This window comes from Cynoglossus semilaevis, chromosome 6 (assembly GCF_000523025.1).
Source record: "Cynoglossus semilaevis isolate Cse_v1.0 chromosome 6, Cse_v1.0, whole genome shotgun sequence".
In the NCBI taxonomy this organism is placed as follows: domain Eukaryota; kingdom Metazoa; phylum Chordata; class Actinopteri; order Pleuronectiformes; family Cynoglossidae; genus Cynoglossus; species Cynoglossus semilaevis.
In genome coordinates this window covers 11,842,309-11,857,649 of record NC_024312.1, presented here as the reverse complement: position 1 = coordinate 11,857,649, position 15,341 = coordinate 11,842,309, and the positions used below count along the sequence as shown (strand labels likewise).

The 15,341-nt window shown below is 39.7% G+C and overlaps 2 protein-coding genes across 3 annotated transcripts in view; one reads left to right on the top strand and one right to left on the bottom strand.

Moving 5' to 3' along the window:
• Window positions 1-549, bottom strand: part of LOC103380169 (guanine nucleotide-binding protein G(i) subunit alpha-1) — a 10,663-nt gene extending 10,114 nt beyond the window's left edge. The window contains exon 1 of the mRNA XM_008312007.3: window positions 68-549. Within this exon, the coding sequence (XP_008310229.1) occupies window positions 68-185 (118 nt within the window). The 5' untranslated portion in view covers window positions 186-549. The remainder of the gene's footprint in view (window positions 1-67) is intronic.
• A 1,620-nt stretch (window positions 550-2,169) lies between these two features.
• Window positions 2,170-15,241, top strand: LOC103380168 (muscarinic acetylcholine receptor M2-like). 2 transcript variants are annotated; one of them, XM_025055945.1, is made up of 5 exons: window positions 2,170-5,446; window positions 6,649-6,692; window positions 10,888-11,086; window positions 11,266-12,117; window positions 13,129-15,241. In XM_025055945.1, the coding sequence occupies exons 3-5, from the start codon at window positions 10,940-10,942 to the stop codon at window positions 13,438-13,440; spliced, it is 1,311 nt and encodes a 436-aa protein (XP_024911713.1). In that variant the 5' UTR covers window positions 2,170-5,446; window positions 6,649-6,692; window positions 10,888-10,939; the 3' UTR covers window positions 13,441-15,241. The 2 variants fall into 2 exon arrangements, with proteins under 2 accessions (XP_024911713.1, XP_008310228.1); XM_008312006.3 differs by having other exon boundaries at window positions 6,644-6,692.
• The last annotated feature ends 100 nt before the right edge of the window (window positions 15,242-15,341 follow it).

Here is a 15,341-nt window from a genome sequence, read left to right as displayed (position 1 = left end):
GGGACAAAGGGAAACGTCATATCTTTAGCAAACCGAGCCTAGACCCCGGTCCCTCCGTGTTTCTCACCCAGCAAAAGCAGCTTGACCTCCCGGGCCGCCTTCTCTCCGTCATCCCGCAGATTCCTGTCGATCATCTTGCTCCGCTCCTGTGCCGCCTTGTCGTCCGTGCTAAGAGTGCACCCCATCTTCTTCTGCACTGACCGTTGATGAAATAAATGAAAAAATAACTGCAACTATCACTTAACTTCACCTAAGGGCACAGCAACATGTAAAAGGGCTACCAAGCTAGCATCTAATGAGGCGGAGGAGAAAAGAAGGGAGGAGGCGCTGTGTCCCTACAGCAGTTCAGATTCAAACACGCCCTTTTCTCTCGACCCAACTCCCGTTGTGACATTCACCACGACGCAAAAATGTAATGACTGACGATATTCAATGTATATTTCGGTCTCGTCTAGATACCTAAGTCACTAAGAAACGCAAGTAAAGTAAGGCTTGAGGGAGACAGACTTAACTTTTCTCTTCCGTTTATTCGCCTAACTTACCCAGGAACCGCGCATGCGTGACACAGCCACAAGTTCATTTGTGAAATGCTTGTCGGTCTAGAGCCAAACGTTTAGAAATATATTCACAACCATGGGACTTGGACACTAAGAGAACTGTAAATGAGTAAATGAAACTATAAATACTGAAATTAACATTCACATTTAATTAAACCAGAGAAAAAACTGCCCTGTGTCACAACGTTTAACAGATATGACAATAGAACTGGTCTGCCTATAGTCACATATACAGAATAGGAGGGAGTTTGGCCAAACCACCTGCAATTACGTGTTTGTTTTCTCTGTCTTTATGCAAACTATGAGCCAGACGACAAGAGGAGGCCTGATGGACAGAGGGAGGGACATTTATACATATTTCATTTTCTCTGTCACTGATGATTTGCATTCCATGCTCATGTTGTAAATTGCCCTTGTTCAGTAAAATGTTTGCATTAGTGGAGGCATTGAGTACAAACAGCTAAATACTCACAGAATTCCTATAAAATAATTTATATATTTTACCAAATTATTGTGTTCATGAAACACACACATTGTGTAAAATTCTATAAACAAAATATTAAAGAAACTCTAACACTAGTTCAAGGCCCAACATCCAGATTGGGGTAAAAGGTTATTTGTACATTTTAAATGGATTAAATGTGTGAATGGTTGTTTGTCTAATTCCTTTGGATGCTTGTAGTCTTAATGGAAGTAATTGTACTTCAAGTTTCTTATTTTCAGTTAATGCAGGTGGTTTTGTAAAAAACAGACAATGTTCAAAATAAACATTTAAATCAAACCAAACTTTGATAGACTAACACAATGAAAAGATTTCACTCCTGGAGTGGTCATCATCTCTGTCACGTGATGGAATGTTAAGCTAAGCTTTGCAAATGAAGGTCGCACCTTGTGGTCAAACTCTCTCCGTGACCACATCCAGGAATTCAAATGATCAGTGGATGATGATTATGTGAATAGAACTTGGCCAAATCCAATACACTGAAATAAAAAGTAAATACCAAATATAATTTGTTAAGAATGGGATATGAGTGCTTTACATTATCAGTCTACAAAGTGCACAAACTACACTTCTATGTGATGGTTAATTTCACCGTACAAATTGACTGTATGACTTTATCATATGCCTAAATATGCTGTCTGAAAAACCCACATAGATCAACTTTTACTCTGCTGAAGAAAGTCACGCTCCAAAATAGATGAACCTGCACTTCTTCTTCTACAATAGCGTGTTCTCGGTGTTATTATCCATTACACAGAAAGGTAGTGGTTGTGTTGTGGTCAGAATTTATCTCCTCACTTTGCATCTCATTTTCATTGGAGATGCCCACACTGCAATATGTAAACTAAAATATAATTATCATTCCAGTCCATGACTGCATGGGAGGAAAAAGACTGGGCCTTCCTGTATTCAGAAGAAACATCACCAGGAACCCATGAAGCACACGAGTTCAGAGCGGAGGATGTGTTTGTTTAGTGACTGCAGAAGGATGTGTAAACTTGTTGCCATGCCACTGCACCCTGAGCAACTATGTCAGGTGACAGTGAAGTCCTCATGAGTATCAGGTAAACAATAAAAAAGGAAGCAATCAGCTATGTGAGCACTCACTGTTCTTTAGATGCCGTCCCCGGGGGTTTGCATTGATATAAAACAGTGATCTTCAGTTGTTCTTTTAACCATCGAGTTCACTGCGGTGATCAAAATCCATACATCCATCAGTGTGCCATTAAAAATCTGCAATGAGAGAAACAAGTGCTAGAGCCGGAGAACAATTACTGCAGAGTTGAGAGAGTGATAAAGTCCCCGCAGCCTGAAGTCAGTAATGATAAACAGTAATATTGCACAACACAGAACCGCTGATTATGGAAATACACTTGACATCCATTTCACTGGAAACAGAGTAACCTCGGTCTGAGCGATTCCAGTGCTTTAGTAGTTGTGTTTGTAGAGACTTGATGTTTTCATAACAGTACATGTAACAACACCTCTTACTACAAGACTTGCTCTGAGATGTCACTGGACTGAAGAGAAAATGAGGTAAGGCTGCTGCAATTATTATCTCCCTGCAAAGGTCAAGGTTATTGTATTCATGGTTTTTGATGTTTATGCCAAAGTTTATTTTGTTTAGAACACAAGTTCTAATCCTTAGCCTCCTCTCTCCTCGTCAGAAATGGGCATTATTAATTATTATTATTATTATTATACCAATTCTACCTCAGTTGACTCCTTTCAACATAAAATAGCAAAGGTCTGCCTTGAGTGGCTCCTGTTCTTATGGCCATGACCATAGGGAAGGACCATAGATGGACTGGTGAAATTCAAAGATATGCCTTCAAATGAATCTCTATCTACAACAAGACATTAAGTTCACACTTGTTTATTATTTATTATCTCATTAGTCAGTTCTGGGTTTGGGAGTAGTGTTGTGTGTGTCATCAACTGCCTCTGCAATTGCATAAACTGCAGTAAAAAGCCTGAGCAGTTTAATTAATAAAATCTGTTTGCGAGGACTTGGATTTGTCCTCTAGGTGGCAGCAAAGTCATGAGGCTTCTTATGTCACCCAACCAGCAGGTTATGCAACATCATTTTAAAAATACAGTAATTTCACAAAAATGACTGTATTGTAAAATTAAGATGACTCCAGCTGCCACTTTTACCTGTCACTGCAGGTGTCATTGATAATAGTAATAATTAATGTGTCATGCTTATAAGACTTACATTAGATTTATTAGACACATCTAATGTTTGACCATGGGGGCTTGGTCAGCCTTAGGGGCCCAGAGATAATACTGTGGGGGGTAAGTAAAAACTGCAGTGATTTGTAACTTTTTTTTAACTTATTGAGAAAAGCACTTTTTTAGGGATTATTTTGTTTTAAATAAAACTGAGTGGCGTTCGGAAGCAAAGGCTTAAATGTGTTGATGGAGGAACGTTGGTTCTAATCCCATCTACAACAGGGGCGTCTTCCAGAAAAAGCTGTGTAGCCAATAGAAGACGCCTCCATTCACCCCTCTACATTTCAAACACACCAGTGAACTACGCTGACCTATTTGTTGCATAAAGGATTTGCGCTCTAAAAGGAAAAATAACCTCTGGGCATTTGTCCATTCATATGTCGTGGTGCAGGATGCTCCTCACTGCAGTGTAAGAGGCTAAAGTACATATAAAAGGCTCATTCTGTGTATACACAACAATGGTTTGATAAATACAAACCTACGTTCATAGCTGAGCTAGTTAGATTCACTGTGTGATTTATTGGATTACCATAGGGTTACTGAACACACTCACACAGTCTGAAGCAGTCTTACATGTTTAGATAGGTAGATATGGATAGCAATGACTGAATGCACCAGTACACCGCAGAAAATGAAAAGGCTTGCATTGTACATGTTTTTTTTATTCAGACCATTAAGAACCTGACAACCTCATTTCACCCACAGCCTCCAGCCCTTTTCTTCATATAGTAAAAAGAGGGAGAGCTTTAACATTTGCTGTTTTCTTCTCTTTTTTTCCCCGTGTGCGTGCATGCAAGCAAAATTTGTAGGAAGTCACAGAGTGTGATTCTTAGATTATAAAGACCCTGCAAGAAATTGTTGTCGGATTGTGCTTGTAGAGTTTTGCAAAACAAAATAAATGTAAAAATGTAAATAAATATGAAATTTATTTAAAAACATGATGAGGGATGTATCATGATCCTCAAGGAAGGATCAACTCTGAAAACTGAAGATTTACACAACACGTGCATTCAGTTAGCCCTTACTTCTACTAATGAAATATAAAATTATTTTCAAGCCCATACTTTAAAGTCAAGCATGGAACGTTCTAAGTGCGGCTTCCAGCTCTCCTGGTTCAGTTATAACTTTAGATTTTCCCCAGTTTCAGTTTTTTTTCCTGTTTAGTTTTCTTGTGTCTCACCCTGTGTTTCTCTTCCAGGTGCTCTCCCTAGCTCAGGAGTGTCAAATATACGGGTCGCAGGCCAAAATTGGCCCACTTGATTCATAATTATGTTACAGTTGAACTGGTGTGACCCACTAGACATCTAATTATGCTGTATATGGCCCCTGAATCAAAGTTACTTTGACAGCCCTGCCCTAGCTTTTGTGTCCACGCCTCCCCTTGTCTGTCCGTCTACTGTGATCATCTGACCATCCCGACCTGTCTTGTTACTCCACCCCTTTTGTTGCCAGTTCGTAGACTTTCCTCCAGCGTAATCCCACATGTTCTTCTTATCTGTTGCCTTCCTGTACCATGTAAAGCAAATCCCAGTTGCCACTTGTATATTTCAATAATACATTCCGTGTTGTGGCATGAAAGGTATGACATGAGTTTTCTTTTTATGCAAAACTAATAAAGAACCAGTATTTTCTTGTTTGTGATGGAACAGGGATGGGAAGTTCCTGTTTGTTCTAAATCTGGAGCATTTTCATTTTAATTTGACTCTGCCAAGTGTGTTGCAGTGTGAACCTTTTAGTGCAGTTTGATATAATTTAAGAAACCTGCTCGATAGTTCAGTTCTGTTAAATAACCAATGACTATAAAATTCTAAAAATATTTTTGTAATAATTTTCTTGTCTTATTACAATAAGATAAACCAGCCACATTTCATTGCTCATGCATTTTTTAAACTAATACATACTGGTCTCCTAATTTAGCATGGTGGTAGTGCAGTAAATCAAACTCAGATGACAGCTTACCTGATAAGCCGAATGATACAGGAAGTAATACACAGAATCAAAGTCCAGAAAACAGAGCATGGGTCAATACACTTGTCTGAGGATACAAAGATACAAAGTCAGTAACACAGACACACAGAAAAAGGTCGAAAACAAGGAATACACAAAAGTATTACGAGGGGAAGATGCTGAAACACTGAGGCACTGACTGAAGGTAAGACCAATGCATGTACGCACTTCCTTTACCGTTTTACCATTTATTAATCATATTACTGTATGTATGTGTCACTGACGATTAAAGTTACATCTAAAGATTAGGGATGTCCGATATTAGCATAATTAAGTAATATCTGTAAGAATCGTTATTGGTTTTTGCTTCGATAATGAAAACACGATAACGCAATGCCTGAGTTTTGGGAAATGATGTGTGTTCTAAAAATAGTTTGGGGATAAACGGCTATATGTTAAAGTGAAAGTCACTAGATGGCAGTATTGCAGCTCAATTTATTAATCTATTTTTATATATTTTATTTATATTTATCAGGGCATTGTAGGCAGAATGCTGGTGTCCGCAACTCATACAGTGGTTTCTACAGATAAACAAATATCACCAGGCGTATATGGGTATCGGTTGATATCAGGATCGGAAATGTGTTTGGACAATATCGGCAAAAAGTTAATATCGGACATCCCTAATAAAGATATGTTTAGCTAGATAAAAATGGGTCAGGATAAGATTGTTTTGTGTTTAGCGCACAATCACAGTACAAAAAAAATGACATTAGAAAAATAAAATGAAAATGACCTGCGATGACATGATCTGTATCAAATCTCACTCATAGTCTGAGCTGCAGACAGATGTATGCCAGGGTACAACTGCTTCTATGATAATATGATTTTGTGGGCAGAGGCCATTTTTCTCTGTGATAATTCCATCAAAGTAAGGTCATCGGACCACTGAGGCAGCCTACGTCAAAGGTTCTGCTTAAAGGTCAACACAGCAAAGGTTTAAATGTTAATGTCCCACAGCAACAAGAAAAAAACAACAACAACATGTTCTTCTTTCGACGGCGCTTTACCATTTTATGCCATGGCATTGCCACTCAAACATCCGAGACCCTGTGACGCGACTACACCAAGCATGGTAAGACTTTGAGATCCTGAGGGATTCAACATCACAGCTCCTCCCTGGTCTGTTCAGCAAAAACACAGACAGGCAGATACACACACACACACACACACACACACAGGAATGGACATGGACAAGGACACACAATTACACTCTGTTTCTTGTCAGAGGAGGAGCAACATCAACATCAGGATACGTAGTGCTCCTCTGCTCCAGTGTGTCCTCAGAAGTGACAGTAACATGGACAAAAGTCAAACGGCTCATCTGTGTCCTTCTCTCCAGATTAGGTCAAATCAGTTTGCTTCAGTGGATTTCTACCCCAAAGCTGCAGGTAAGACTCTTCACTTTAAAAACATATTTAAAACAGTATGGGTCAGTGACTTTTAAAAGGTGTAAAAGTAACATTTGGCCAACAACGACAAAGTGGAAAATTGATTTTTTCACTTACCTATAAAGCTGTCTGTTAAAAACTCTGGTCAAAGTAAGATTGGAGTTTTTTAAAACATTAAACATTACTGTCCTGGACATAATCCTTATTTAGAATATTCTGGAAAGATATTGAAAAGTGTAAAGTCACAGACACTGCAAAGGAAGGATTCCAGGAACATAGTCAGATAAATCAATGTATTGACTGAAACGTTGCTCCCGACATGCCGCTCCAGCTTCCTCAGGAAATTCCTATTTATTGTAAGATAGAAGTGAAATGAATGGTTCCCCTAAGACTGCTCTGGGAATGTTTATCTTCATTTCAGTCTGGAGCTGAGAGACTTCAGCCTTAGCAGCATCAGATCGTGACTGGATTCCCCCATCTCCCTGCTCAATTGGAATCCCCCCCCCCCTCCCCCCAGTAACACTGTGTATGTGTTTAAGGCATAAATTAGATTTAAAACACGCAGCTCCGCCCTGAAAACTGTAGGCTCACGAGACAAAATCAAGTTAGGTTTGTTAATATTTGCTCATTAACTCCGTCTTCCACTCCTGTCCTCCCAGATGGACGTCCTCTGTATGTCCCAGGCTTGAAACCCTATTTTAATTACTGGTTTTTCTGTCTCTCCTTCTCTCAGTTCATACTAACTGTGCTCTTTGGAGTGCTGTCTATGTATCCACCGTGTGCATATTCCTATGTGCGCGCGTTTGTATGCGTTTATATTCAAGCAATTTGTCCGTTTGGTGAATTCGTGCGTGTCTCTGTTACACTAATGTGTGAGGCTGAAGTTCAGGCTGATGTGAAATGTCTCACACAGGACTCTGGAGTCACAGCACAGAAGCTCACACTCACGACGGGAACTATATCAAAAGCTGCAACAATTCTCAATCTCACGTCGAGCCAGTTTGCGTTGCCCATATTTGTCTCAACCAAAACTACTACTACACAGTATGAGACATGTTTACATCCTTCACCAGAGTTCTTCTCATATGTTGTATATATGCTGTCAAATACTTCAACATATGAATAAAATAATAGCTAATAAATGCTTTCTTGTTTACAGAGAAACATTTCAAAGGGTGTGACTTTCATCTTGCCGGTTTTACCGTAGTTCCCTTTGATGAGGCTGTGTACACTGTATCTGCCGTCACCAGTGTGTCTCCTCACCTCCTCAGCTCTGCAAACAAGCTGCTGTTTATCTAACCAGGGCAGTGTATACATACAGTACAGACAACCATAAGGAACCATATCTAAAATGTCCCAAAAAGTCCTCCTTGATTAGAACCGTGATCAGGAACTTTAAATACATGTTATATCGTAATACTGGTGAGGTATTAATTTGATGTTTGCCATTTCTGACATTTGCGTGAAGATAAAACTTCTGACAACTGCTGATTTTCTCTTTCCTCTTCAAGAGGTGTGTGGCCTTCTGGGATCAGAAATCCTTTCCAGCCAAAGACCATTTGCCAAAGAGAATAAATAAATATTGTTCCAATGTCCCTGGCAAATATGTATCTAAACACTGACAGGTGGTCATAAAGGTGAATGATTTAATTAATTTATCGTTTACCACTGTATTATTTTCAGGGTCACAGGCGCTGTTCCCAGCAGTCATCAGACCAGGGACAGTTCTCCTGGAGAGAAAAAAAAAAAAACTAGTCACGCTCACATCATTTTAGGGACTGGGGCAGGGAAGCCGGAGTAGCTGAAGAAAAAAACGCACAGAAGCTAGGAGAACTTAAGACTCATCAACCTTACAGCTCTGTATCATTCAAATGTCTCAGGTTCTCACACTATTTTCAAATGTGATTTACCTACGTTGAAAACATTAACTATTGATTTACTCAGCTCTACTGGTAGATCAGGAAGAATTAAAATAACACTCAAAATGTAAATATAAATATAATCCTGTAGTGTGTAGTAGTAACCATATACTGTAAGAATTGAATTAAACTATGCCACAGAGCTACATGCATTTAACCAGTAGCCCAACATATATGTTCAGTTCATGTGAGTAAATATATATTTAATGTTTTCAACGTAGGTAAATCACATTTGAAAATAGTGTGAGAACCTGAGACATTTGAAAGTCTCAGGTTCAGCTTATTGAGCAGCTGTGTGACGTTTGATTTGAAAATTCCAGCACATGTTAAATCAGTCCTGTGAACTGTTAGATGGTACATTTTATGTCATTAAATGCCTAAACGTTTTTTCTGTATTAGATATTTATAGAACGATAAACATTTGGTGAAACGCCCGAAAAACACCGTCCTCTGTGCCCGCTGTCGACCCCGTATCTAACTCCTGATTCTGCAGCCCAGTCTTCTATCATAATATCAAAGAGAGAACAGATTTTTAAGCATGGCACGCCCTGCCAGATGAGTACTACTATATCATAGTTGCATATTACCGGCACAGCTGTTGGAGGGAGCATCTCCAGGATCTAATTACAATGCCTCTGCTCCTGTCAAAGAAATACTATTTGCCTCCGTGACTGTCTCCAGTTGCCCTGCCCAGTATGAGGAGGGAGCGGTAGGTCCTAACAGGGGCAGAGAAATGAACAAAGCAGCAGACCTTACTGTGACACTGACACCTACAAACTGCTTCATGTTTGTCACTTAATGTAATTTGCTCCTAAAGATGAGTCAGCACGGCAGTTGGAAAGTCGGAAATTGTTATGAATTTTACAACAGGTTTAGGCGTCACATTGGAAGCAAGATGCATCACTGACTTACGTGCACGTCTTCCATTGAGCTCAAATGAAATGAAAGATGTTCTGTTTTTAATTCTAATTTCTTTTTTTTAATTTCTGCATCACCCCATTGTTCTTCTCAGTTCAATCTATTGGCGATCAAATTCGAGTGGAAATCCATCATATTAGCCACGAATGATGGAGATGACCAACAGGTTCTCGTTATTGACAGTCAGCACAAAATGGGTCTTTGATGAGTTAGAGATAGAGTTACGGATGCAGTAATGAAGAGTCATGTATCTGTGAGAGCAGGAAGTGCACATCTCTCAGGTACTGTATGATGTTATCGTGTAGTCTAATGGAGTCACTTACGAGGATTCATCATCACTTATCTGAGCTTCTTTACACTGATTTTGTTGTGTTGTGAACACACCAGTCCCACTGGAATGTTATTTACATTTTCTGTTAGGGGCTGAGATGATTGTTTACCTTAGGCTGGCACTGTGACTGACTGGGACCTCCTGATGTAACAAAACCTTTCAAATGTATGGTCTGCCGGCATGTTAGTGACATAGCAATTAAGAACATGCAAATCAAAATATATGAGAAGGTTAATGATGCAAGGAGTAGAGGTGGTAAAGGAGGATGAGTTTAAATACTGCAGGTCACCCAGCCAAGATTTGTAACACATTTGTGAGCCCTGCTATGATGTATGGTTCTGAATTAGGAGGTAGTGAGGGATTGAGGAAAAGGGTGAGCTGAGGTGACACCTGAAGAGGAATGTGGTCAGATGCAGATGGTCAGTGCATTTACCTTCCAGCACTATAACCCTGGTTTGATCTCCAGTGCTACCTGATGAGCTTTCTGTATGTAATTAGCATCTTGTCCCCTGTTAGTGCACGTATTGTCAGAACAACGGTGTGAACTGTTTACTCTATATGTATTGATGTGGCCCCTGATGGACGTTTTACCACGTGTCCTGCCCAGTGACTGCTGGGATTGACTTCAGCTGCTTCTGAGAAATCTAATCTGTCAGAGTGCGACTTAGCAAAAATACAATAGCTCAATCTATCTAAATGCTTGAAATATATGTATTATTATGTATTTGAAATGATGATTAGAAGTTTAAGGCAGGTTTCTGGGACCTTGGACAGCAGCTTGTTATCAGAGGATCACACGTTTAAATCCTTTCTTGACTAAGTGTGCTGTGTTGAGCACCAATTCCACTGATTCCTAGGTACAACTACATATTATATAGTAATGTAATCGTATGAATTACAGTTTTAAATGTGAGTAAACGCAGGTTGCATTTATTCACTCTCCTGTCCATTAACTAATCCTGTTCTTGACAAAATATAAAACGTGACATCTTCTGCGAAAGTGTTTATAATTCTTCTTGCTGTACAGATGTGATTTAAGCCAGAATCATCCGTGAGAAGCATTCACCAAGGGAAACAGCATGGAGACTCTGAACTCGTCCGACAGCAGCAGCCTACTTTCTGGAAACCCATACACAACTGTAGAAGTAGTGCTGATCATCCTGGTGACTGGGTGCTTGAGTCTGGTCACTGTCATTGGAAACGTCTTGGTCATGCTTTCTATTAAGGTTTGTTTTTTAAATTTTGATCATCTATAACGAATGAGCTGAGTTTCTAGCTCTACCAGGTTTAGATAAGAAGCTGCATGTGAAACCCTGTGCCCTGGGCTAATTCAATCGAGAGGAGAAAACACATTTACCAAAAAAGATTAGTATCTGACAGCTTGTTCCATATTGTTTCTTTAAAGGTAAACAGAAACCTGCAGACCGTCAACAACTACTTCCTCTTCAGCCTGGCCTGTGCAGACCTCATTATTGGCGTCTGCTCCATGAACCTTTACACTGTCTACATTGTGATTGGCTACTGGCCTTTGGGAGCGGTAGTGTGTGACCTGTGGTTGGCCGTTGATTATGTCGTCAGCAATGCTTCGGTCATGAACCTGCTCATTATCAGTTTTGACCGTTACTTCTGCGTCACTAAACCACTAAGTTACCCAGCACGCCGTAGCACCAAAATGGCCGGCCTGATGATCGCTGCTGCCTGGGTTTTGTCCTTCATCCTGTGGGCTCCGGCTATTTTGTTTTGGCAGTTTATCGTGGGCGGCAGAACTGTGCTGCCGGGTGAATGCTACATCCAGTTCTTCTCCAACCCAGCAGTAACCTTTGGAACAGCCATAGCAGCTTTCTACCTACCTGTGGCCATCATGATCTACCTCTACTGGCGTATCTCCAAAGCCAGCCGCAGTCGGATGAAGAGACCGAACAGAAAGACCTCAAGAACCAGTCTGGGAGAAGCCCCCTCTAACGGCAGTCAGCAGGAAGGTTGTGAAACCCAGAACAACTGTATCACAGTTGGAGCTTCCAAGGAGGTCGGAGATATGAAGGAGGAGCCGATGTTGCAGCAGCTGAACGGAGAGGAAAGAAAAGACAAAGTGGAGTCACGGTTCATGAACGCATCATCGTCTAAAGATATAACTGCTGCCCCTGTGTCATCACAGCCCGATCCAAATACAGAGAGGAGGACTCATCAAACACAGCCACCATCCCCAGCAAACTCGGCAGCTGATAGACAGAGTCTGGTCACAAAAACACTCTTCAGGGTAACTTTGGTTTTACTTCCATCAAACACCAGAGATCAAACACCAGAGATTAACAATTGGCATGAGCTTTAGAACTAGACCTAGACTAGTCAGATCGTATTTAGACAGTAGTCAATATCACAGGTTTGTGGAGTAAATTTCAATTTCATTACAGCATCACGCTCAAAATGACCAGAACACACACATATAACACACACACACACATATATATAGACTGCATTTATTTATAAATTTAAATGTCAGTTTTTTTTAAAATTAATTTTAAAGAGAAAAATGGAAAAATCCTACTTAAAAAACCCACAATCAACCCACAATCACAATCTCGCGCACCCTCTAATGGCAGCTTTCGCACCCACTGGGAATCCCTGACTGAGTAAATAAGAGTAAAACACTCTCATAATAAACTAAAGTCTAAATGCCCGGAGCAGATTCTGTAAACAGCTGCACTGCAAGAATACATGGCTCATCAAAGTAGTTTAATAAATCAGAAAGAAATGTAAGAAATTTACACAGACAGCCACCCCAGTGACAGGCAACAGTATTGACTTTCACATCATTGTTTCAGCAACAGTAGCTGCAATGTGAAAACACAAATGTGAAAAGAAAAAAAGTTGGGAAACACTGCTTTATAACATTGTTTTTCATTCTGTTTTCTTTTTAATTTTGGTTCATTAAAACCATTATTCATCATTACCTTTCATATACCAACTGGCACCAAGCAGTAGAGTCACTATATACTGAATATATTTTTCGATTCAGTTTTGTTGTACCCCTGCTGTACAATGAGAATAAAGTCTATTCTATTTTATGTTTATTTAGCCTAAAAATGTCAGGAACCTCACCTTCAATATACAGAACATCCCTGTAATAAATGCTGCCCCTAAAGGTCAGAGACAAAGAAAGGTTTATCCTAGGTTTGACTGCGGTTGGTTAAGAATTGTGTTCATATCAGAGTTCAAACAAAAATGTTCATATTTAACTGCCAGTTGTTTTTCCTGCCTCTCCTTCCAGGTGACAAAGCAGAGTGCTGTGGCAAAGTGGAAGAGGAAAAGTGTTTCATCCCGGGAAAAGAAGGTGACGCGCACCATCATGGCCATCCTGGTTGCTTTTGTTGTCACTTGGACGCCGTATAATGTGATGGTCCTGATCAACACCTTCTGCTCCATCTGCATCCCTAATTCCCTCTGGACCATCGGTTACTGGCTCTGCTACATCAACAGCACCATTAACCCTGCTTGCTACGCTCTCTGCAACACCACCTTTAAAAACACCTTCAAGCACCTGCTTCTGTGTCAGTACAAGAACATACGCACAGCCCGATGAGAGACAAACTACAGACCTGTGTACGACCAAAACATTGTTGTTTACTTTACCCCCCGTGTATAAATGTATTTAAATGTATTTTCCAGTATTATGAGTCAACATAGTAGACAGTGAGTGCATTGTATTGTGAGAGAGTACACACCTAAAGGACAACAAGGAGTCTTGTTTGTTTACCTACTGTAGTTCCAACCTTGAAATTAAAGGTGTATTTACTGTGATCAATAAATTGAAATGCTAGTCTGGACTTCAGAAAAATATACAGTTTTTAGGGATTATGCTAATAATATATGCTAATTATGCTAATATCTGTCTGATAATATCAGCCAACCGATATTATTGTTTTTTATCGTTATCATTTTTTTCCTCTGATAATGAAACCCAATAAAACCATGTTTGGGTTTTGCCAAAAGATGGGATTTAATGATCATGGGATTGTATATCAGCATATCGGAAATCAGCAAAATGTTAATATTGGACATCCCTAGTTTTTGTGTTGTTAACATGTTATTTCATAAGGAGCAACACAGAATGCTAGCACTGAAGTGAAAACACAAACCCAAACTTCTTAAAAAGTGTATAAAATTCAGTGGTTTCTTTCTTCTTTCTTTCCTAGAACTTTTTTTCATCTTAGCTTTTTTGTGTAAGTATTGACCAACTTGTTAGTTCTTTTGACTACCTTTCATGTCTTTTTGGACAAACTTTAGGAGTTTTGTTAAACCTCTATTGTTTAAGGCAAGGATGTTCTTGGTCAGCTATTTTTTATTTCTTTTATTTCGGTGGACCTTCATTTTCATGCCAGCCTTCGATTAAGAATATACCAAAATTGATTTCACTTAAAGTAGTCAATAAATGCGAAACCTCAGAAGGAAGTTGGCTTAAGGCACTGAATCAAAATCAGACGCTGGCTGATTTAACTCCCAGACTTGGTGGGACTGATGACATGCATAGACTTCTTTTAGGCTTTTCCTTAGGTTCTACTCTGGTCAATTATTTATTTTTTATTTTAATATTCTGGGCTAACGTTGTGCTAATTGAATGCGTATACTGATACTTAACTACGGAGCTACATACAACTATCTACCTGTCTTCAAAGCGAAGTTGAACGTCTACTACATTCATTTCAACAATATTGTAATGATGACACATTTAGCTTTCTCGCCTTAGAACAACTAACTCAACTATGCAAAGCACATGACAAACCCCAGGGTCCATGACAACATTTTCCAATATCAGCCTGAGAGCATAGCTTTGAAATAATTCAAAGTCATAAATCATCAGTAACCTCAGTGTAACCTTATTATCGTCCGTCCATTTCGTGCACTGGAGTCACAAATTCCTGTACTAAAAAGAAGGACATGACAGGATGCACTGTCTTCTTCCTCTGGACTTTGTCCCAACATTGGCCTGGCTTTCATCACATCCATAAACAAAACGCGGAAATAAAAAGTGACATTTTCCCCACAGTATCACATTCAGAAAGGGACTGTGGACTACTAAGATTTCTTTGTCTCAGCTGTAGGAGAACAGCTTTGAACAACCGTGGAGCAGCAATGCCCTCTAGTGGAAAGTGGGTGTTACGACCGTAGAGATTTCCATGGACGGTCACTCAGTTGTGAAAGCTTTAGCTAACCTCATCTTTAATCTGCATGTCTTTGGGCTAAACTGGCTCACAGAAAAAGGACATGATATTCTTTTGGTTGTCACACATGTCCTATAGTTTGGACACTTGATTTGTTTGTCCCTATTGTTGCGGGTGCAGTTTAGTGTAAAGGCACCTCTTTGTTTAGAATATAGCCCCTGGTTTGTTTGGCATTCACACTTTTTTTATCTAGTGTTATCAAAGACAACACCAAAACAAGAAGCAGGTCCACAGTGGTGTCTGAGGACACTACAGAGCAAAA